At 39.7% G+C, this 23,588-nt stretch overlaps 2 protein-coding genes across 3 annotated transcripts in view; one reads left to right on the top strand and one right to left on the bottom strand.

Annotated features, from left to right (window-relative positions):
• Nucleotides 1-2,293: 2,293 nt before the first annotated feature.
• On the top strand, nt 2,294-16,565 carry ica1 (islet cell autoantigen 1). The gene is made up of 13 exons (XM_082550308.1): nt 2,294-2,439; nt 4,436-4,465; nt 4,586-4,757; nt 7,386-7,458; nt 7,603-7,726; nt 8,332-8,530; nt 9,371-9,496; nt 9,676-9,774; nt 9,869-9,969; nt 10,586-10,632; nt 11,152-11,382; nt 13,767-13,847; nt 13,985-16,565. The coding sequence occupies exons 2-13, from the start codon at nt 4,449-4,451 to the stop codon at nt 14,104-14,106; spliced, it is 1,392 nt and encodes a 463-aa protein (XP_082406434.1). The 5' UTR covers nt 2,294-2,439; nt 4,436-4,448; the 3' UTR covers nt 14,107-16,565.
• An 85-nt stretch (nt 16,566-16,650) lies between these two features.
• Nucleotides 16,651-23,588, bottom strand: part of glcci1b (glucocorticoid induced 1b) — a 29,161-nt gene continuing 22,223 nt past the window's right edge. For both annotated transcript variants that reach the window (XM_082550306.1, XM_082550307.1), the window contains exons 7-9: nt 21,099-21,288; nt 19,618-19,738; nt 16,651-19,332 (exon numbers count right to left, since the gene is read on the bottom strand). In XM_082550306.1, coding sequence (XP_082406432.1) covers nt 18,984-19,332; nt 19,618-19,738; nt 21,099-21,288 — 660 coding nt within the window. In that variant the 3' untranslated portion in view covers nt 16,651-18,983. The remainder of the gene's footprint in view (nt 19,333-19,617; nt 19,739-21,098; nt 21,289-23,588) is intronic.

Raw genomic sequence — 23,588 nt, 5'->3', positions numbered from 1 at the left:
GTGCTCTCTGTGTAGAAGTATTTACTTGCATAAGCTTTTCAAGTGAAGTATTGATGTGTTTGCGTTTTACTTAAAGGCAAAGTTTGCCAAATTTACATATTTCCCCCCTGTCCCCTAGTGCTTTTTATTCATCTAAATTGTTTTGGTATAAGTGGTGCTCCATTTTTACAGATATCAGCTCCAGAGATGCCTGCCTTTGCTTCAATATTATGGAACCAGATGGTGCTCGCCTTCTGATGTTCAAACCACCAAAATAAATAAATAAAAAGTTACAAATTAAAAACTCAGCCGCAATAAGTTTACATCCTTTTAAAACCTTGCTCTCTGGTTAATACTTACTGATAGTACAGCGCAGAGGACAGGGAAGCAAGGAAATGACATGCAGGAGATGGTCTGAGGCAGACTCAGGGCACTGCAATAGCTTTCAGGATATGGGATGCCAGCTCATCCTGGTGAGCTATAGAGCAATGGTGGCTTTGACTTCACCCACCTGCTAATCAAAGTGCAACCAATCATGAAGAAAGATGGTTTACCTGACCACAATCTGGAGCCACAGAAAATGTTCTGATTGGTGTAGGAAGATGTCATTGTTATTGTGTGTTTGAGTGTCAGATTTAGCTTTTTCCATTTAATTCATGCACACAATAAAGTGTGCATGAATTAGTCAGAATACATCACTACCATATGTCTGAACAGCTCTAAGATCAGGATTTGATATAGCTGTCTGGGTGCTTTGGGTGTAGGTAGCCAATATCTTCACTGTTAGGAAGACAGTGGGTGACCACCATTGACCCTGTTCATTACCCTCACCAGAGGTGTCATAGAGCACTCCTGTAATATCTCTGTTTATTTTCCAGTTTTGCTCTGTTCATTATTTGCACATCTTAATCTGTTTGGTTTTTTTAGTCCTGCGTTATGGGGTGAGGTGTTTGAGTGCAAAAGTGTCCGAGTACTAAGTGAATCCACCAGAACTCTATGCAAGCATATGGAGAAACATGCAAACCCCACCTGCCTTTGAACTGTCCTGCTGTGAGGCAGCAGATCTAACCACAATTTCTATGTAGATATTTGTGGGATTTGTAAACTAGGAAGAATTTTATTCATGTGAAGTAATAATAATGGGCTGGATTTATACAGCGCTTTTCAAGGCACCCAAAGCGCTTTACAATACCACTATTCATTCACACACTGGTGGAGGCAAACTACGGTTGTAGCCACAGCTGCCCTGGGGCAGACTGACAGAAGCGAGGCTGCCATATCGCACCAGAATCAGAATCAGAATCAGAATGGGGTTTATTGCCAAATGTTGAGCAGGTTTACAACATTAGGAAATTGCTGCGGTGCTTCAGTGCAAACATGGTGTCATAAATAACACTTAAATAGACATGGAAAAAATAAAAGTAGGGATAAGAATTAAAAGTGCTACGTGGAAAGATATGTGCATGAGATATACATGAGATATATACATGAGAGTAAGAATTAAGAGTGCTACGTTGAAAGATATATACATGAGTGCAGGTGGTGATCAGTGCCAAACATGGAATGATACAGTGAACACAGCGTAGGGTCATGTGTTAGTGGTGGGGACAGTCATATGGTTATTGTTCATGTGTCCAACAGCAGAGGGGAAGAAACTGTTCTTATGGCGAGAGGTTCTGGTGCGAATGGACCGGAGCCTCCTGCCTGAGGGGAGCAGGTCAAACAGACCATCGGCCCCTCTGGCCAACACCAGTAGGCGGTAGGGTAAAGTGTCTTGCCCAAGGACACAACGACCAGGACAGAGAGCCTAGGGATCAAACCGGCGACCTTCCGGTTACAGATGCACTTCCCAACCCCCTGATCCACAGTCGCCCCATATTGTGTAGTACAACCTGACTACACAATAAAATGTGCAACAGTGTGTTCCCATATGTTCAAATACAGTGTTTCCAGTCTTCCTGTGTCCAGATTGTTATTTGCCCTTATTTTTGCAACATTTAAGTAATTTTCTACTTTAATTTTTCTAAGAATAGAGTTATTCCTTTGTGCTAATAATTACTAAGCCTGCAAAAATTTGCCATTTTGTCCACTGCTCTAAATGTAGAACACATTAGAGGGGGTAATATGAAACGTCCACTGTGTGTGTGTGTGTCCTCCGTTAGCTGCTCTCCGTCATTATTTTCTAGTCAACAGACATCTGCCCACTTTGCACACTAACGTGGGGCAGTGGCTGAATGCAGCGCGGGAGAGGGGAGGAGGAGGAGGAGGAGGGGGCGAAGTCTGGATGACGTCAGCGGTGTTTCGTGCACGCGGACAATGAGCTGTGGCGAAGAAGCAGCTGTGTGTACATACAGTAGCTGTATACAGTACATCAGGGCCTGTCAGCCAGGCAGAGCTGCTGTGTGTGTGGCGATGGGGAGGAAATAAAGCGGCTCTTCTACATGTCACCGACGCGGAAAGGTATGTGTGGAACAAACTGTTTCATGTTGCTATGCTCTCGGTTTTATTGTGATATGTATCGGTTATATTTAAAGGATAAGGCGGGGGGGAGCTGCTGGGTTTCCGCACAGTGCGCTTTCTTTCTGCCAGTGCGGATTTGCTGAATAAACCGCTCAGTTTACATCAGGACGTAAATGAGCATACGTTTACCTGTTTAGAGGTATAGATTATTTGCAGGGTCTTTCTATAAACACTGTTACTACCGGGGAAGGCAAACGACAGCAACGTATCATCCGTTTGTTTTAAACGAGTCGTGACGCGCGCGCGCTCTTTGCAGGATATGGTGATTATTTATTAATTTCTTCACGGTGATGATGCACAGCAGGCGAGGCGCTCACTGGAAACAGGTGGTGCTCCTCTGCCATGTTTAGAACGGGCACAGATACCTAAATCCCACTCCCGGCGATGATTAAACAAAGCTGGTAGAAATATAAATAAGCCAAGTCCTCGGGCACGTCTTATTATCCAGCATAGAAGTCATGATGATCCACCAACAAGGTCGAGTCTCTCCAGGGTCCAGGGTCTGAATCCATTTGTTATGATTCCGTCAACTTTTACTGAAGCTTCAGAGAAATGCAGTTTATAATTGTATCTTTCATATGTCATTTGTACAACGTCGGTTAATTTCAAAATAAATAACTTCAGTATAACAACTTCATCTATCCCCCCTTTTTTCCCCCAAGTTAGGGTGTAGGGTTGCTGGTTGGAGCCTTTCACAGCAGATGTAAAGTGTAAATGTGGTGTGCACTCTGAACAGAGCACAGGTCTATGATAAATATTGTTTATTAAGTAATCAACGACCTGCAGTCATTTTCCAAAGAAGCTGAAAATAAGAGTTAGGACTGGGGAAATTATCAGAGGTAAAACCTTAATAGCTGAATATGAGCTAAATTAATTAATTTTTGAAACACTGTATAAAAGTGAAAAAGAACTTACTGCATGTAAAAGTTAAAGATTATGCTTTAAGGTGAAAAGAGGTAGTTTTTGGAGGGTTTTCTTTTTTGGCTGTCATTTTGTACAAATTCAGAGGTTCTCTCACACTATTTTAAAAAAATAGCCAAGTTAAATTTCGGTGAAATAAATGTCAGCACAGAACTGGCATGTTGTTTGGTTGGTTGTCTTTCAATGATAGATTTTTATTGTCACTTTGCATTCTTGTACAACAAACGTTAAAGAATAAAAAGAATAAAGAGGACATATGAGCTACTAAATTCCCTTCTGCTAAGTTGTTTGAGATGGATAATGCAATTATGAATAAATAAATAATAAGTGAATAAATTATAAATTCAGAATTCCACTGTATTTTCTTTTATTGCCCACCTCACTGGCTCTACGCTCCAGTATCTGAAAAACCCTGAAGTGATCCACGGTCACTTTCTCATAATAGTTTGGTACATTTTTGTAAATGTCAGGTCCTCCTAAAAAAAGTGCCCAACAATAACATTTAACAACCTTCCTAGGACAAAATAACATTTTCACTCCACAGTCATCATGGTAACAAATGAAAAAAAATAGTGTTATCACTCATATTAACCATCAACTTTTTATTACACTCACTCAGAATAGGATTGAAAGGCGATGGAGAAAATCTATTCCTCACTCTAACACCAATGCATTATTTCGAATATGATTTTATTTTTTAATCAAACTGTATTTATATATATCTTTCAAAATATTAGTTATTGTCAATACTGGTATAAGGCAACACCCTTACCTTATACTATCATTGCAGACATGTAAAAGTTTGGCTTTATCATCAAAGCTGTGAAGAAAATGCTGATTTTGTTAAGCGCAGATGTATTCTCTAATGCATTAGAAATACAAGGTGTTACCATATAAGACAGAATATAAGGTGACTAAGGCATTATATGGAGTCAATGGTAAAAAAAAAAAAAAAAAAAAAGTTCGAACCAACGGCCACATCAATACTGATTCAAGTACTTTATTTACCCCTCAGGTAATCTAAGAAAATGGAGGGAGGAAACTTGTAAGTATATCTTTGTGGACATAATTTCACATAAATCAATAAGTTCTCCAAAGATTTTATAAAGTTCTTTCCAAGAGAGGGAGCAGTCACAGCACTGCGCCATTCTTTGTGTCATTGCAGTGGTTACTCCCGAGACTATCTTGATCGCTTCATCCAAAGCCAAGACTCATCTGTGGTAAACAAGTTCCAGCAGAAATACTGGAAAACCAAGCAGACTCTCATCAAGGTCACCGGGAAGAAGGAGGACGAGCATGTGGTCGCCTCAGACGCAGATCTGGATGCCAAGCTGGAGGTGAGCAGGAGTATTAAACGGTTTGGCCTTATAGTTTAAGAGCATGCTCAGTGACAGCCATGTTTGGCTCCTGTACTCCTCTGTCACACCACAGAAACATCAAGAAAGCTGAAGGTACCCTCCCTCAGGCAGGCTGCACAGACTAAAATGGCTTTTTGATTTACACTATGCCAGAAATTGCTCGAGGCTTAAAAGTTTTATTAGGTTGCTCGACCCCCCTCCCCCTCGTCTGGCATCCATTACTGGAGCGAGGAGAACTTAATTCATGAAATCAATACTTGATAAACATCCAGCATTAATCTAGGCCATGCCCCTGATAAACATCTCAATTTTAGACTGTATATAAAAGATGGGCGGAGCTTCCAGGTCTATAAAGTGAAGTCAGTGGAGAAGCGCATTAAACTTGCAGATTTTTTTTTCTAATGGTCAGGTGACTCCTGTGGGTGCAAACAGACTAATGACCCTAAAAAAAACCCACGTATTTAATCATTTAGTTCGATTAGTTTATGTTCCGATTTTATATTACCATGCCTAACTAAACATCAGCTGTTCTTTGGGTAAATTTATTTTTATAACCTATTCATTTGGATACCAGTAACAGTTAAAGTTAGGAGGACTGACAGATGTACGGACACAGGCAGCTGTAGCCAACAGCTGTCTGCTACACCTCCACTAATGCAACTCACTGAACCTCTTTTTTTGTCTTTTGAATTATTTTTATTACAAATATGTAAGAAATAATGTGCCGGGTTGTGAGGTGCAGAATGTCCATAACAAATTCTAGTTTCAGTTTTTGAATAGTTTATTTACACCACTGCTGAAAGGCTTGAGGTCAGAATTTCTTGTTTTTTTTTCCATTTTGTTTTGTTTTGTTTTAAATGCAAACCTATCAAACACATGAATTGGAAAAAATGAATATTTAGGGCAGTAAGGGTTTGAAATAAGATTTCTAATCTGAAAAAACAATTTTGTATTTTAAATTCTGTTTTCAGGTAATTTTAAGAAATTTCACTCTATGCTTCCTCCAACTAGTTTGGTTTGATGGTACAATGGCCATCAATGCTTGGCCACTTGATTATTGACAGGTTACTAGCCGACTGCTTCTTCTCCAGTTTTGCTTGGTATGGAGTCACGATTATTGGCCTGTTGGAAGAAACTGGGGAAAATGGTGCTGCAAAATTAAGTAGTCTTTTTTGTTCAAGGTTCTTTTTATTTTGTAGAACTCTCAGAGTTTCCCACCACAAAGTGTCTCCATAAGAGTTTTCCACCATGCTTGGCATCAAGCACTCCGCCAGCTCATTTTCTCCACATCTCAAAGATGTTTTTGTCTTTTTAATCTGTCTGCTCCTTTCAACTTGCTACAGTTCAACGCCAAATAAAGATCTAAACATCTCAAATATCATGAAAGCAAACGGGATCACAATCCAGTTCCACAGTAAAGACTTAAAATACAAAAAAAACAAAAACTGCTTCTAATTTCTGCAGGATTTTTTGTGAAAAAAGTAAAGAGTACCAGAGATTTTGATTTGATGGGCATTTGCATACAATACAGTCAAGCTGTAACACCAATGAGTCTAGTATTGAGACTGGGGAGTGCTGGCCACTCCATTATAGTCAGAACGTAGCTGTCTGAGTGCTCTCTCTAAATAGTTCTTGCACAGTTTGAATTTGTGGTTTAGGTCTCCTGATGTAAAAAGAAATTGGCTCCAATTGAACAATATCCACAGGCCACAGCACTGACTTTTCTTATTCCAGGGTCCTTTTACCCAGACCTCCAAGATTACCACCACCAGAAGGTGTCATAAAGCTCCAGTATCTTTCCATTTGTCCCACACCTCACAAATACTCTTTGTGGCCCAAATACCTCCAATCTTCTTCCATCCACGATCTATGTTGTCCATGTATGTTTCATCTCAGCGTTTTCCTTTTCTCAGCCAGACTTGGATATGACTTTCTCCTATGCAACTATGCCAACAAATACAGAAGTAAACCTTTCACTGTTGGAAGAAACTGAGTTTCGCAGGTATTTAGTGAAGCTGCCGGTTAAGATCCCGAGAAGCATCCGTTTCTCAGACAAGAGACTCTGATGGACTTGTCAGTTGTGCATTGGCGCGTCCACCTTTTCTTTCTATTGTTGTTGGAGTAATTTTGTGCTGTTCTATGAAGGGAAAAGTATGTACTGTTGTAAGAGAAAAAGTTATTTGGCAATTTCATTAATAGAATAATATTAATTTCTGAGAAGAATAAAGAGTTTGAAAAGACACTTTTCCCTTTTCTATTATTATTTTCCTTGTTTTGACACAATAAATGAACTCAGAAAAGCTGACGCTTTGGAAACTCAACTAGCTAAATTAATTGCATCTTTAATCATCGGAACAGCTTTCAGCTGTGCTAACATAATTGGAAAAGAGATTTTTAAATGATCAATTAGCCTTTTAACATGATAAACTTGCATTAGGTAACACAATGAAACAGAAGTGTTGTCTGCTGAAAACAGACTTCGGCCTGTGTAGATGGTTCATTTAAAATCATTAGGGATTTATCATCGGCAATTCCATTAATCATTAATCATCAATTACAACGTTTCATTTGACTAGGTGTTTATGCTGATATTGTTTTGTTATGCAGGTCTTCCACTCGATTCAGAGAACATGCATGGAGCTTTTGAAGGTCATTGAGCAGTATCAGAGGAGGATCTGCCGTAAGTTCAAATATAATTGTTAAATCATTTTGAGTACAACGAATCTACTGATTGAGTTTAAGACTTCTAGAATGTCAACCAAAACAAACACATTCTTAAGATATTAATATCCATCCAGAGTGATTTCTCTCTCTTACTGTTCAGTCCTTTCCCAAGAAGAGAATGAGCTGGGTCGTTTCCTGCGCTCCCAGGGCTCTCAGGATAAAACCAGAGCTGGAAAGATCATGCAAGCCACAGGAAAAGCTCTCTGCTTCTCATCACAGCAGAGGTAGGGGACACGGATCAATGTACAATCTGCCACATCCTTAAAATAAATCACATGCTGGACTAGAAAATAGCTTCAAGTAAAGGTCAGCCAACTGTATCACCCCAAATCCACAAAAAGGATGGAGAGTCATATCAGGAATGTTCATCAGGAGCAATAAAATAGCTGCCCTAACAGAGCAGATAACAGGGTTACTACACAGCATAGGTACTCTCACTCTACTGAAAACAGGGATTTCATTTACGTGTCCGAATCTGTGTGTCAGTCTGACAGTAGTGGTGATAATTATTATTAATATAACTTAGTAAATTATATTGTTTAGATTTTGTAAGATCAGCGGCAGCGTGAAAGTCATGTTGACGATTTTGGTTTTGCCAGTATTTCTATTTTTTTTTTTTCCCCATTGCTCATCTTTTGATTCTTGAGTTCACCATTTGCATTTCCAAGATCATTTAAAGCTTTTCATCCTGGAGCTGAGATACTTTTCAGTGCAGCTGAATAAATCAGCAGACTAATCTGCAGCGTAGACAAGACATGACAAATTTTCCACATGATGATCCAAGCCACATGCAGCACCTTAATACGGAGTTTAATACGACACCCTGCAGATTGGCTCTGAGGAACCCGCTGTGCCGTTTGTACCAGGAGGTGGAAACGTTCCGTTATCGTGCCATCTCAGACACGTGGCTGACAGTGAATCGAATGGAGCAGTCAAGGACTGAGTACCGTGGAGCGCTGCTTTGGATGAAGGACGTATCTCAGGAGCTCGACCCAGATACACATAAACAGATGGAGAAATTCAGAAAGGTTTGTTTTGTTCTTTTCAGAGCACAGCAATGAAGAGATTAACAATCATTTTCATAGCAGAAAGAAAAGCTTACATACTAGCACAAATAATGCCTGCATTCTCTTTAGTTTTGCCCATCTCAGGGCTCAGGCATACGTGATAGTTCAAAGTGACACTTCAGGGTTTAAGCTGCACCTCCTGTGACAATTCATAATGTCTATATACCAGTAAGTCACAACTGCATATAATCCAATTAATTGTTCTTTTGTTAATTTAATGGGTACTTCTCAGACTGCAACCCCACTGTTGATATGATGAAGTGCTGCTCCCGCCTAGAGCAACATAAAAACAGTAATATCAGAGCCCTGCCAACGCAGTCTGTGGGAAATTGGCAAAAATATTATGACTTCCACAAATTCAATTTCTTCCTTCGCCGCAGGGCCTGCAGCAATCAGTAATTAATCTGTCAATTTTTTTTGATTAAATGTTTAGTCTTAAAAATAAATGTCAGAAACACTGGAAAATGTCCATCATCAGCTTACAGTGCTTCGTCTGGTTCATATTTATATTCTGTTTTAGTGGGACAACAGTTTAAAACCCTAAAACATGTAGACCATGTTGAAATAACTACAAATGCCATTTTACTAATCAATTCAGCATTAACAACACAACAGACCAAAAAGCAAGAAAACATGTTATAAAACCTGACACCAGAGGGCAGAACATACCCATAGATGGTGGTCCGCCTGCAAGAACCCAGCACTTTTTACAGTTATGTGAACAAGAACTCGACTGTTTGCATTTTCCTTGTGTGTCATATAATACTAGGTGGGGAGCATTTCACATATATTCTCTCTCAGGTTCAGGCTCAGGTGCGCACAACCAAAACGAGCTTTGACAAACTGAAGAATGACGTCTGCCAGAAAGTGGACCTGCTGGGAGCGAGCCGCTGCAACCTCCTCTCTCACGTCTTAACCACATATCAGGTTCGCCTCACAAGTCCCAGCTGTCTGCGTACACTCCACCGAGCTTAAATATGGTGTTTTCAATGGCTCTGCCACATGTGGCTTAGTCAGCAGGTCTAAACTATCACCCGCTGGGGTGAATTACTACTTTTACCTTGAGCAGCTGAGCGTGTAACTTGTTTCTTGTGTGCGTGTCTTAGACAACACTTTTGCACTTCTGGGAGAAAACATCCCACACCATGGCAGCCATCCATGAGAGCTTCAAGGGCTGTCAGCATTATGAGTTCTCTACAATTAAGGTCTGAGAGAGTCTCAGTAATAACAGTACTAAATGCTGACACTGGAGACATGTAATGACAATAAGCGATGATTTTGTTCCAATTATTGTTCCAGACTTTACAAGACCCTGTGGACAAACTGGCTAAAAAGAAGGGGAAAAATAAAGTCAAGGCAGAAACAGAAGAAGCAAAGAAAGAAGAAACCACAGACGACCAGTGAGCTTCAAGAAATATCTATTGTTATGCAAGAAAACCAAACGCGTACGAAAAACAGTGAAAATGTCGAGTACATGTATGGGCAATGTTCAGTCTGAACAGAGACAAAGAATTTCTGCAAGCCAGCTGTAGGTCAGCCTGACTCATCCCCGAGGCATCAACTAAGGCTGTTTTCTTAAAGCCACTGGTATGTCTCGTTTACGCAGACTGTTTCCTTAGGCGGCGGTGTGTGATGCAACAGGTTATGGCATTAGTGTGAAATGGGTGTAACTCCAAGCCCATCAGGATTATGGTTGTGAATGGGTGTACTTTAACCTAAACCACAATTATTCCCTAACCTAACCAAGCAGTTTTTAGGTCCTACACCCAACCAGCAAAAAACAAAACAAACTACCACGCCATGACTTCCTAGCTGACAGCGCCATGGATTCAACATCCTAACACATACTTTTAGGTCTCTAAAAACAGAGTCAATGTCTCCTGATTGGTGCCAATGACAAAAGGACAGGTAGCACCTGAGAAAAACTGATCTATTGAAGGCCCACTGGGATGAGGACACACTGTGTATGTCACCTATGAACAAAATGCTATAAGCTTAATTTCTGTTTCTTTACAGACTCATCTCTCTTGTAAATGAAAACACCAGCGACAAGGCGAGAGAAGGTAAAAGATGTAAAACTTGAAGATTTAATTGTGTTTTTAAATTGCATTTTAGGTTGAAAATAATAACTGACTTCATTGTTAAATAATCTGATTATATGGAAAATAACAAAACTAAGAACAAATGGGACCCATTATCAATCCTGGCACCAATTTTTCTACAGTTCAGGGTTACAGCAAGGATGGAGCACTTGTTAGAAGCAGAGGGTGACCTGAAGGCCCAGCATAAAGATGTAGTGCAAGATGAGCAAGGATTATTTTGAACTGTGAATCATGCAAAGCCACATCAGTAGAGTCAGTGAATTCAAATGTGGAGGTGGAAATAAGTGTAAATGGTCCCCTCAGTGATTTGAGTCCATAGTGAATGGCAAAGCAAACTAAGGAAAGGAAAGCTGTCTTGAATCTAGATAATTATAATTAAAATTAATGTGAAAATTTAAACACTGTGTGGGGGAAAAAAAAAAAAAAAAAAGATAAAATCATCCAAACATTTTTAAATTAACACTTTTTGTTGCTTCCCAGAGTCGGAGGGAGAGGAGACAGACAGCATGGCCTTACTGAATGAGATCCTGGGAGGTTTGTCTGTGGATGAGGGGGATTTTTCTCAGGAGTGGACAGAAGTGTTTGGAGAGACTGAGGAAGGAACAAGTGCTGCATCCACCAGACCAACAGAGGCCCAGGACAAGGAAAACTTCTTTCTACCATCACAGCTTTTGGACCAGAGTTTGAATAATCTGCAGTCTTCCATCTCAGGTCAGCCTGTGTGTGTGTGTGTGTGTGTGTGTGTTGCAACTGTGCTACTATACAAGAGTGAACCAGAAAATTGGCAAGTTGGTCCAAGGAAGCTCTTTAGTAATCAAAAGAATAGACCATTTGGATTTTGCACCATTAGATCGATTCTCTCACCATGACCACCATGCAGAACCTGGAAAAATTAGCCACCATTAACCACCAATTAGCCATAATTTATTTTAATTACACATTAAGGAGAGATACATATTCCTAAAAACTAATAAACACAGTTTTTCTTTGAATCAGTGGATTAGCAAAATCACCAAAAGGCAGAGTTAAAATGAGCTGCTTTTTCCTCCCCAATGGTTTCCACACAGGCAAAAGAGTGGCTTTAAAAGGATTTATCAAATCCACATCTGTCAAAGTAATAGCAGGAGGCTGTTAAAATACAGCAATTAGATTTCCTTACCCGTAGGTAATTGCCAACTACTTTCCATCTCCTCTTGGCTTGGATTCTCATCTGGTATTGTTAACTTGGTTTTGTGAATTTCCAGCTTTAAAGGTTGCAAGCTGCACACTTCTATAAAACTGCTTATAGTTTGACTGCATTTCCGAGGCACATATAAGAATCCGGCAATTCAGTGTTAATCATTAAAGTGCAATAGGTCAGACAAAATGATTTAGTGAGTGATTTACTGTAGCATGACTGAGATTTAACTCATGAGTCACAGCACATTACTGTGGGAATATTCCCACAATCCCAAAACAATCATTGAGAAAGAAAAGTCCTGTAAATATATGCAAGATGGGCGAGGTCAAGGAGAAACAAATGATATCAGGAGAGACTAACTTGTGAGTGACTTTTGGAAATATACTGAGGCCTCAGTCTCTTCCTATGAAAAGCCGTTAAACATGCATTTTCTACTTTTAACTGGTACGACAGATTGAACCCCAAATTAAGGGAACACGAAACTGTAAACACCAACAATAATTAGACCCAGCGTTGGTAGAAATATAAAATCGTTATAAAGCAAATGAGCGGTAGTCAATCTGTGCAAACAGAAGTGCTGCAGGGGCTGACTTGAAATGCAAAACTGCTTCTTACAGTTTACAGGGAAACAGACCGTGCCTCTTCTCTTTTTCTCCTCTCAAATGTTGGCATGAGGCTTATCACACACACACTTAATATGGCATACATATCAAATTAGACCTTCAGTAAATTTTGTGCATCTGCAGAGTGACTTCCAAAGCACAAGCCCATTGAAAGCTGTCTGTCTCCACTGCAAAACTAAATTTACATCAGAGCTCTTTTGCAGTCATATTCAGAGTGCATGATCAGGCTGTGAAACTGGTAGAAATGTGGAAAAAAATCCTTTATTTTGCTTCTAAACATGGTTACTTGTTCTTATTATTAAATACTGCATGCTGTAACTAGCACTCATTCTCAGGCTTGTAAAACAAGTTGCTGTGGGTTATCTGTAAGATTATGGCATGACCTTGACAACCTTGTACTAAACAGAAAGCATTTTGAGGGGATTTTGGTTAAAGGTCACTGTTTAAATTAAAAATTGCACAGGATCAGCAGCCAAACTGTATTTAAAGAAAACACAAAGTTTGATGAATTTTGCCTATAATAAAGGTTTTAAGTTGTACTTTTACCAACATCCTTGTTATTGCTGGACTCTGCCATAGGATAATATTCAGTACGTCTCTCGTCTTCTAGAATAGAATAGCCCTTTATTGTCATTGTACACAATGACAGTAAAGGGCTATTATATTCTAGAGCATGTTGGATTGAAGCAATAGTGGTGAAAGAGGTCAGCCCTTCAAGAGGCAGACAAGCCAACAGAAAGCAGAGCAGACTGATCCAAAAGAAGTCACAGAACTCCGGATGGAGTCCAAACTGGCAAATCAAAACTAAAACGGCTCATCTTCAAAGGAAGGAGGAAAAAAATCCACATATTCCCAAGAGCCAAGCAATTTCAGATCCAGGCAGTAGGACTTAAAAGGCAAGGTCAGGGTGCAACTGTAAAATCTACGAAGTACTTCAGCTTATTCAAAAGTTCTGCTGAAGGTGAAACAACAATACACAATTAAAAACAAATTCTCCATTTGGTTAAGTAAGAAATGTACAGCACACTTCACTGTTCTCTCCAGAGCCATGAAGTGCTGCTACATGTTGCATTTTCAAGACACGGAAAAGAATGGAAACCAAATAAATATGTCTGAAACAAGACAATTTCTGTTTTGTATTCACAAAATGTTTGCAATGCAGTAAATGTTTTGATTTTCTGTGGGACGAGTCATCAGCTGTGTGCGATGGAGTGTAATGACTCGTGTTGGATCGTGCTTTTGCACAGTAACCGTTTCCTAGTGAGTAACCCGAATCTATGCTTCCTCTTCAGATTGGGCCCCACATTCTGCCACTCAAGCAACTGAGCACTCATCTGAAGTCAATCAGAGCACTCCAAAGCCAGCAGAGAGAGGTAGGCCTGGGCGATATAAGTCAAGACATTAGAAAGACATTAGAAAATAAGAATGAAATGGATAAACTAGAAAGCCAACGCCAAACCGTCACGCTGACTTTTCTTAGTGATATTTACCTCGTCAAATCTTTTTACAGAGGCAGAAGGGACATCCAAAGATCTCTCAGCGTGGTTCAACCTGTTTGCCGACTTGGACCCCCTCTCCAATCCCGACGCGATCGGCAAAACCAACACAGAGCACGAACTTCACAATGCATAGTTGTTCTTCTGCATCACATTTTACCCTTGTAAGGGGTACAATAAAATAAGTTTAAAAACAGAAAACACACAAAAAAAAAAAAAAAAAAAAAAAAGCAGCCTGATCTGACTTGCAGAGGCCTCATGCAAGAATAATTCATATTTTCTTTCTAAAGTGGAACATGACAGGGTGTCTCAGGTAGACAGGCAGATTGTCTAGTTTCCTTAACCTCCTAGGACCTGGCGTCCACATATGTGGACATCACATTTTGGGTTATTTAGACCTAAATACTCAATTTTGCTCTACAAGCGCCTGATACCCACTTATGAGGACATTATACTGCTACTGTTTTATCAAAGTTTTAAACAAATATCCTCATATGCGGCTCTTATTTTTTCTTAAAAACAAAAATAAGGTTAAAAAAATAAAAAAAATAAAAAAATCTGGTAATTCTTTGTTTTTACATTCATTGGGCCCCAATACGCCCAAATATCAAAGAAAAATTAAAAATGCATGTCGTGGAAGAGCTCGGGTCTTAGGAGGTTAATATGAATTAGTAACCATTTAAAAAAAATATTTAACAAAAATTAACTTCGCTAATTCACTGTGGCATCACTTGCAAATTTACCATGTTTCCTGGTTGCATGTATCGGCATATTATGACTACGTAGTTCTTAAATTCAGTTTACTGAGAAAGCTCACTCCAAAAGCCGACTCAAGGCGTCCACGGTCACTTACTGTTGAATAGCCTGTGATGACAGGCCGCTGACAAATATAGTAGTAATATTTTGCCTAACAACCTTTTGGGGTTTTTCCATGGAAAATAAAAGGCATCCGCACAATGAGCATGACAGACAGCCCATTTTGGAGCCACGCAAGAGGTGTTTTCAACTTAATCTTAGAAGGAAATACGACTAGAGACTGATTTAGAAGAACACCACAAATGTTCTTGCATAATGCCCAGTGTCATAACTGAACAACTAAAATAGAATATGTATGATTATAACTTCAGGAAGATGAGGTTTCTTTTAAAATTGAAAATCTAAAATATTTTTAGAGAAAAAGTTGATACGAGGCCAAACTACAAGGCCATAACATAAAAATGTTTTTAATAACTACAACAATATTGTGGTTTTATTTTGTTAAATAATTGCCAGTTAAAATAATGAGCTCAGAATGTGTGTAGATCTATGTTATCCCTGCAAAAAGCCTACATAAGTGTATAGAAAGGTTGAGATATCCCTAATATGGCTCTCAGGCACACAGCACTGGCTGTGAGCGCTGAATCACCAACTGTTAAACCCTTCTCTTTGCAAATGGCCACCAATCAGGAAAAATCTGGCTTAAAGCTAGAGTTGAATGGCTTGTGTCCAGACAGTAGCTGACCTGAAGGACTGCACCAAGGACCATTATACATAAGTAATACTCTGAGTGCTAAGCTAGTCCAAAGTTAAAAATATGGAAGTGGCGATGAGCACAAGTCCCTTTAAATCAGGCTGTAACCAGAAATGAGCAGATTTATTTCATGGTGGCAGTATTATGCTTCTGTCAGAGCCCCATGAACTATTACCAGCTTTGTCATGAAAGAAAAATGTAAACATTAAATTATTTTAGCAGGGATACCTCAGTACGAGTTTGGAACAAAACGCCTTTGACAGTAGCTGCCTTGGAAATCTCTCTCATAGCATTCATGCTTCATTTCCAGTTCTCATTACTGAAGATGTCAAACTACTGCGTGAGATGCACAATATGAAAGAAGGCAAATATGACAAAGATAACAGTTTGTTTACAGAGCAGTGGAACATGTTGACTGGAGGAATTTTAATGCAGTTAAACAGAATTATTTAAACAAACTGAAGCATAATTGCCTGGCATTGATCTATTCAGCAGTGCAAGAATTTAAACTAAACTCCTTTCTCACCACATCTGAAGGTGGAATTTCATCCATGTAATCCAAGTCGTTTCTTTGATCAGACACAAGCTTGACTTTTTTTGTAAGGACTGATGATGTGTTTGCAAAATACAGTATATGTGATCTCCTTTTAAGTATAATCCAGAAGTGTGTTGATTTAAAACACATCAGTCATTTATTACTGCATGTTGCATGCCTTCTTTTATGTTAAGCAGTAAACGTGATTCAGTGAACTACATGTTTATAGTGATGTGACATTTTTCCACGTTCCTGTATTTACTTAGTGGTTACTGGTTTTTACGGGCATTATACGCTGCGTGAGTGCATTATTCTAGAGCCAAAAAAGAGGAAACTTTAAGAATCGTGTAAATACAGTCTTATTCTGACTTTAGTGACAATGCTGCATAAACTGACTACATATCTGAGTAAATGCCTTAATCAAATCACACGTTAACACAGAGTTATAACCCAGTGACATTTTTTTGTTGCTTTGTTTCATATTCATGCCATATTTATTATTCACTCATAACCAAATACAGCAATTGCCTTACCTTAACTCCTATTTGCATATAAAATCATGCTTATGAATACTAATTATAAGGTTTTTTCCCCCAGGTCATAGATAAACATAATGTATATCAATCCAAAGAGACTTTTTGGGGCTTTCTTTTTTCCTTTATTGAAAAACACACAAGATCTACATAAAAACGTGTAATACACGGGAGAACTGAATCATCGTTGCCTAACACGGCAATCATTTCTGAACAGCACAGTGTGCTTGTGAATATAATCAGAATTAGTATGATTAAAAGTCTTGGAGCTGCAAGCAGAGCAAAGCACTTCAACTGCATTTGTTGCTGAATGTGCTGCACATGTTCTTATTTGTGTTTCTGTGCGTGAGTGGCAAAACGGACCAAAGCCAAAGTCATGTTTTTTTTTGTTTTTTAGAATTATGTTATGATAATACAAACTTTGCAAAGTAACATCAGGCCACATCTGGCTGCATCTGTATATTGAGATAAACTGTGTTACACTTTTTTTTTTCGTCCTTAGTGTAGCTTTACTTCAAGCAAAAATCGAAATTGCACTCTTTTCTGATTGCTTTAACTTTACAAATTGGTCTAAAATAAAAATAGTGATTATCATTTTGTTTCCATTTTAATGATTAGCACTTACGTTTATGTAGTTGCTGAGCTCTTTATTAACACAAATGAAATGCAAATAAACATCCTGCTTCTTTGTGCTCCAGTAACACTGTATGATAGCAATTGTTAAGAACGGGTAAACTAACAGTTAACCTTCAGGCAACAGATATTTACTGTTAGCAAACAATGAAATGAGACTTGATTTTGAAAGCCAGGTACAACTTTAGAGTACAGGTAATGTTCATAAATATAAATTGTGCTTTACTTTAAAGCATGTATGGAGAGGTAGTGGACCTTGGTGCTTCTTTTCTCACAACTTCTTTTCTTCTTTAATTTTTGGGGGCAGCTTTAAGCACCAAAAAACTACTTGTTTAGGTCCAAGAAAGAAAAAAATAAAATAAAATTGTGGCTTAGATGGAGCTCTATCTCACCATCTTTGTCACAAATGTGGCCAAACTAATGACAAACTGCTTTATTACTAATGACTACAAACATTTGTTATCATGTCCTTGTTTGTTAACAGTAAACTACTTACTAAAGCTTAGTTAACCATCAGTTTACCATTTATCCCAGTTTGTTAAGTTATTACTTTGTGTCCCAAAACACATGAAAGGCCTCTCATCGTAATATCCTTTGGTACAGATTTATCAAAAGGGCTGAAACAAATGCCATAATTGTCAGCATCTTACTTCCGCAGGGTCTAGCTTATGTCACTCGTTCCTTTTGCATGAGTTCTCACAGTTGATCAATTCAACAGCGGTCTCTGGAATGTGTCATAGCACCTGAAATTCTAACCTGAACAGGTTAACGCGCAAAGCATCAGTCACAAGGTGTGACATCAATCAGTTGATTCAGTCTGTATTAGCCTCCCTCTCTCCAGAAACTAAAAAAATAATAATGAAACATTTCTGCAAAAGACTGGAATGTCTTTCTGAAGAACAAAGTCAAACACTGGGCAAAGGCAACATAATCCGAGAGAGTACATTCCACATGACCTGAGTTATTGTTCTTGGTAGTGTGGGGCAATAAAACGAGGAAACGGAGGAGCCGTGTGCTTTTTGATTGGTCAGTTAATTGCTGATTAAACAGCTGATGTTTGCATTTTAGCTTACCAAGTTTATTAGTGATCAAACTAGGAATGCAGGTTTCAGTCTCGTCTGGTGAGCCTCTCAGGTGAAGCCTGCACTTAAGTGACTGCTGGTTTCATTTAAGACTGTGTGCTACGAATACATTCAAATAAGTAACAGGAGGGAAAAGGGGAAAGTATTCTGACATCCGGGTATCTTAAAAATATGAAACATAAATGCACTTTGAAATGTTAGCTTGCTGAACACTGAACAGCTAATAAGCTTGTTAGATAATGTTAATACAATATGTTTTTCTTGACATCGCTGTGTTTTGTGAGACTTTTGGATTTTTTTTTTTCCTTTTTTTAATTTTAAACTGCTGACACTAAGTAACACAGTCATTCCAGCAGTCGTTTCTACTATTGTAGAAAATAAAAAGCAACGCTATTTCTGTTACGGGAAGTGTTATAGTACAGAGGAGGCTAGGCTACGTTAGTGATGGGTGAAGAGAGAGGCTCTGCCCAAGGTCAGCAATAATGCCCGAACCATCAGACTTAACTGACAGTGGGACTAACACTAGAATCAAGTAGAGATTCTTGTGCAGCAGGACGCTGGTACCATTATCCTCCTAAGTATTTCTAGACCTTGAGCACTCCCTGCTGGCTAACATTAGGATTATCGGAGTGCATTTTTTTTTCCTTTTCTTCTGTTAGACCATACCTGACTAGTTGCAATATTTTAGCTGTAGTTGGTTTGGTCGAGGATACCTGAGGACTAGCTGGTAAGGAGTACTTGTGCTGAGCTTTCTTTCCCCACATCTGCGTCGGGGCTCTGACTGACTGTGCAGTTGTCTGAGTTTACACCGCCACTCGAGTCGGTGCTTCTGTCTGTGGAGGACGAAAAGGTAGCTAGTGGTACCGTGGGCATACTCGGGGTGACCTGTGATCCAGAGCTGCTGTTGCCATGGAAACCAGGGTTGATGGACGTGCAAGAAGGAGAGACCGGGGAGAAAAGGGAGGAGCAGAAAAGTTTAACTGGGCAGAAGGCCGAGCCCCTGGGAATGAAGTTCACCTTGTTTTTGTCAGGGCACGAGAACAGAGGGAAGCCCTTTGACTTGCCAGACCTGAAGAGAACAGAAGTGGTACTCAGTTACTTGGCTTGATATCTTTTTATAAAACTGTATCTGATTAACTGCTAGTTACTGATCCTAGACAGCCATGTTGCTCTCATCCCTACCACCCACAATGCAGATAGGCTCGTCTTTCTTGTTTTAATTCAAGAAAGCATAAAAATAATGTAACTGAATTTCAAACAAGTACAGTTTAATTGTGTAGCAGTAACTGCCAGATATAAGGCTATGAGGGTATGTCTAAAAACAAACCCAAGAGGAAGACCAATAAATACTCACACCAGCTCATCAAAGACTTTGACCTTCTCGCAGCCTTCTGGAGGTTCCCGTTTGAACATGTAGCTGTTGTTAGGTTTGGGCGACGTGGCAAACTTGGGGAGAGGAGAACTGCACAAATTGTCTGAAAATACAATAATAAAAAAATGAAACCAGTTTTGTGCTTTTTCTTTTTGGAAAATGATAATGAGACAAATGCATGAAATGTACATTATACATGTTGGCTGCAGATTTTGAGGAGCTGCCGGAAAAGGCGCAGTAGTGCGTCCTCAGTACAAAGCGTTTGTGGAATCATAGTTTCTTTATTTGTTATTTTTGTGGACACCAAAAGAGGATAAACTTAGTAAGCTTATCATGGAATTCTTTGGAAACAGACTCAGATTAGAAAACAAACAAGACTGATAAAGCACATCTTTCTTTTTCCAATGTTGTTTTCCTGCCTATCAAAAACAAACAACACAAAACATACAACAAAACTCTGATTTTTAAATTTTGTTGCCGTCATTAAGAACTCATTTTAGAGGTGTGTAAAAGCAGTATCAAGAAACTTGAACCAGACTTCAGACCTGGTTAAGTGAACTGCGCCTGTTTCCCATCTCTGATTTAAAAAAGAATGGTAAATGGCCTGCATTTGTATAGCGCTTTTCTAGTCCCTAAGGACCCCAAAGCGCTTCACACTACATTCAGTCATTCACCCATTCACACACACATTCACACACTGGCGATGGCAAGCTACGTTGTAGCCACAGCTGCCCTGGGGCGCACTGACAGAGGCGAGGCTGCCGGACACTGGCGCCACCGGGCCCTCTGACCACCACCAGTAGGCAAACACGGGGTTAGTATCTTGCCCAAGGATATTTGGCATGCAGCCAGGAGGCAGCCTGGGATCGAACCACCGACCTTCTGATTAGTGGCTGACCTGCTCTGCCACCTGAGCTACAGCCAGGTGGCAGAGCTTTCACCCACAGTCTCTAAAGGTGAGATACTGCAGGTCCTTCCTGCTGCAGGCAGACTAAGCAATTAACTCTCTGCTCTCAGTACAGTCTCTCAGCAGATTAAACACCAACACTGGTATCGTCACTCTTGTGCAATATTATGTACAAGACACACACACACACACACACACACACACACACACACACACACACACACACGCGCACACACAACTTCTTCGGCTTATCAAATTTAGGCCTGCCGAGCGCTGGAGCCTATCCCAGCAGTCTAGGCAAAAGGTGCCATAACATGGCCTTCAACCCAGCCCTGCTCCTTTGTATAAGCCCAGCAAAATGACCTGGATCAGGCTAGTCATGTGCATAACGTTGACCGAACTATCAGAAACAGACTCCATGAGGGTGGCATAGAGTCTAGATATCCTTTACTCAGCATATTCATCAGATTTCACACATTTGCCTCAAACCACAAAAGGTTTATATAAGCTTTGAATATTGCAAACATGCTACACCTGTTCACTAGTGAAGACACACCTTTGTCAATTTCCTCTGCATAACAGGGGCTCCCATCAGGTGAGTGCAGGTGATCAGAGCTGCAGGGACGGGGCGATGGGCTGGATTCACCACTCGAAGGAGCCTGTGTGTCTGTGTCACGTGTGTCCCCGCTGCTGCTGTAACGATGTGGAGGGAAGGGGGCACGGCGGCCATCTACCACATCCATTGTCTGCGAGGTCAGAATGCATAAGAGGTGGTGAGAAGCCAAGCGGTTACACACATGAATCCTAATATGAAGACAAACTCATAACCTCAATCTTTTCCCCAACACCCTCAAAACCATATGGAAACTGCTGAAGCCACCCAATGCACCCACCTGCTAACTCCCCGAATGAAATAATTCTAGGTGAAAAGTACCAGCTAAAATGCCCTGAATCTAAAACTTAAAAAGGCCTCTGGTGTATTTGTCTGGGTGTTTAAAGGGCAATTGGAGAAGCAAACACCACAGCAGATGGTAGTACTTGACAGCAGATGAACAGTGTGATGTGCAGAGCGTTCTGCTTTGGCACAGCTGATTCAAAAGGGAGACCAGGAAAAAAAAAAAAAAAAAAAAAAAAAAAAGCTCTGTGCTCAGCAGGCTGTAAATCTGTGGTGTGTGTGTGTGAGACCTTCTAAGAGTAGAGCTTTACAGACCTGCCAAAGTTTACTAGCCTGCACCAGACGAGATTTAAGGCCTCCTTTCCTATGAGCGATTTATTTCAGAGTGAGTGAGAATGTGTGTGTCTGGCTGCATGGTGCTGAAGTGACTTTACAAGCCTGTGCACGTGTAATGAATTTTAAGCATAGCCTAAAAGTTGTTTAAATCACAGGTATACAATAGTTGTGCATACATGAAGTCTGCCTTTGCATTTGGTGCATTCCTTACATGGTCAACGTTTATTTATCTGGTTTAAGATTAAATTCTAGAGCTCATCTTTGCAATTATGACTTTTAAAACATGTTAAAATCGTATCTAAATATTGCGTTTACACAGTGACTGCTTGTTATATGTAATCGAGCAGGGTTTGCATGATGCATAAAAAAATGTACTCTATGCAAATTAATTCATTATAATGTAAACACAAAGGTTATTTTATGTTAAACAGTAACACTGAATATAAACTACATGAACAACACTGACTCACAATGACCCTTGTAAAAGTGTGATGCAAGTGTGTAGGAGTTGCAGTTGACGTAGAGTCTCAGCACAGCTTATGTTTGATCATGAGCTGTTAAAACATCTCATGATCAACATCTCACAATTACTGTACATGCTGGTAAAGTCACCTGCACTCACTGATTAAAAGACATCTTCATTACTGTAGGACAAACAAACAGGTTTCAGTTGTAAGCCGTTTCTGTGATGATAAAGATAAGTTCTTCATACCACAACAGTATTTACTTGGCATGTTCATGGTGATTAATTTACTTGAGTCTTAAACTGGAGACAGAGAGACAACCCCCAAACAATCTGAGAACTCTCTAAAACAGATAAAAATGAGCTCAATTAAATGCTGTACATAAAAATATTGCATGTGTATTAAGAGTCATGTGAATCTGTTAATCACTTTTGTATCCTTAATGTCTCTGAAATATAGGGCACTAGACAACATACACACCTGCTGTCAGATTGAGTTATGGAATCTGAATTTAATTTTTTAATAATTGAGCTGTTTTAATAAAAACTATGCTGTGCTTTTTATTATTTTCATGTAAAATGACGCCACAGAAGTAAACTTCGAGGTGACAGCTGATATCAAATCTCTAATACAGTTTAGCTGACTTCTTTACACGACTACAAATCTCACCGAATGTGTATCAGAAGCAGAGCGAGTAGTTGGCATGGGGCCTTTTATTGTGAAAATTAACTAGATTCCTGTCCCCTCGAAATCGTCTGTGTGTAGCTTGATGCAGCTTCCATAAAAACTAAATCTAGCGCTATATTATCTCTGTGGAGCAAAGGAACACTTCTGGGACATTTCTAAAATACTATGGTGCGTCTGATGAAACTGCAAGCATTGTCCTGTGAGGGTGCAATAAGTGCCAGCACCCACATCAGAGCTGGAACCCAAAGCAGCCACACCAAGTGTATTTCCAGGGTTACCCACATAGACTTCGCTTTAGATATAATAAAGGCCACCGCAGTACACGAGTGCAATCGTCTCACTGGTAAACAATGCCATCATTTTGAAAGTTCATTTGCAATTGAACCACTGGACCCAACCCTTCCTGTCTTGTGTCTCCCCATCGGCAGGTAGACCAGGCTGCTGTGATATGATGACTATCAATATCAATAAACTGACTTTCTAGAAAGGTTGGATGGACTCCAGCTTTACCTTCCTGTTCTGCAGCTCCTTGTTCTGCTCTTTGGCTAATTCATGTGCCACTACTTGGAGGCTGTAGAGCAGCGGTCCCCAACCTTTTTTGCGCCACGGACCAGTTTAATGTCTGACAATATTTTCACAGACCAGCTGTGTCGCAGATAAATAC

Source organism: Aulonocara stuartgranti, assembly GCF_965226115.1.
Source record: "Aulonocara stuartgranti genome assembly, chromosome: 11".
In the NCBI taxonomy this organism is placed as follows: domain Eukaryota; kingdom Metazoa; phylum Chordata; class Actinopteri; order Cichliformes; family Cichlidae; genus Aulonocara; species Aulonocara stuartgranti.
This window is presented reverse-complemented; position numbering and strand designations above follow the sequence as displayed.

Coding starts and splice junctions, on each gene's coding strand:
- ica1 (XM_082550308.1), top strand. Junction 9,970..10,585: donor GAAGAAACCACAGACGACCA/GTGAGCTTCAAG, acceptor GTTTCTTTACAG/ACTCATCTCTCTTGTAAATG. Junction 11,383..13,766: donor TCTGCAGTCTTCCATCTCAG/GTCAGCCTGTGT, acceptor CTTCCTCTTCAG/ATTGGGCCCCACATTCTGCC.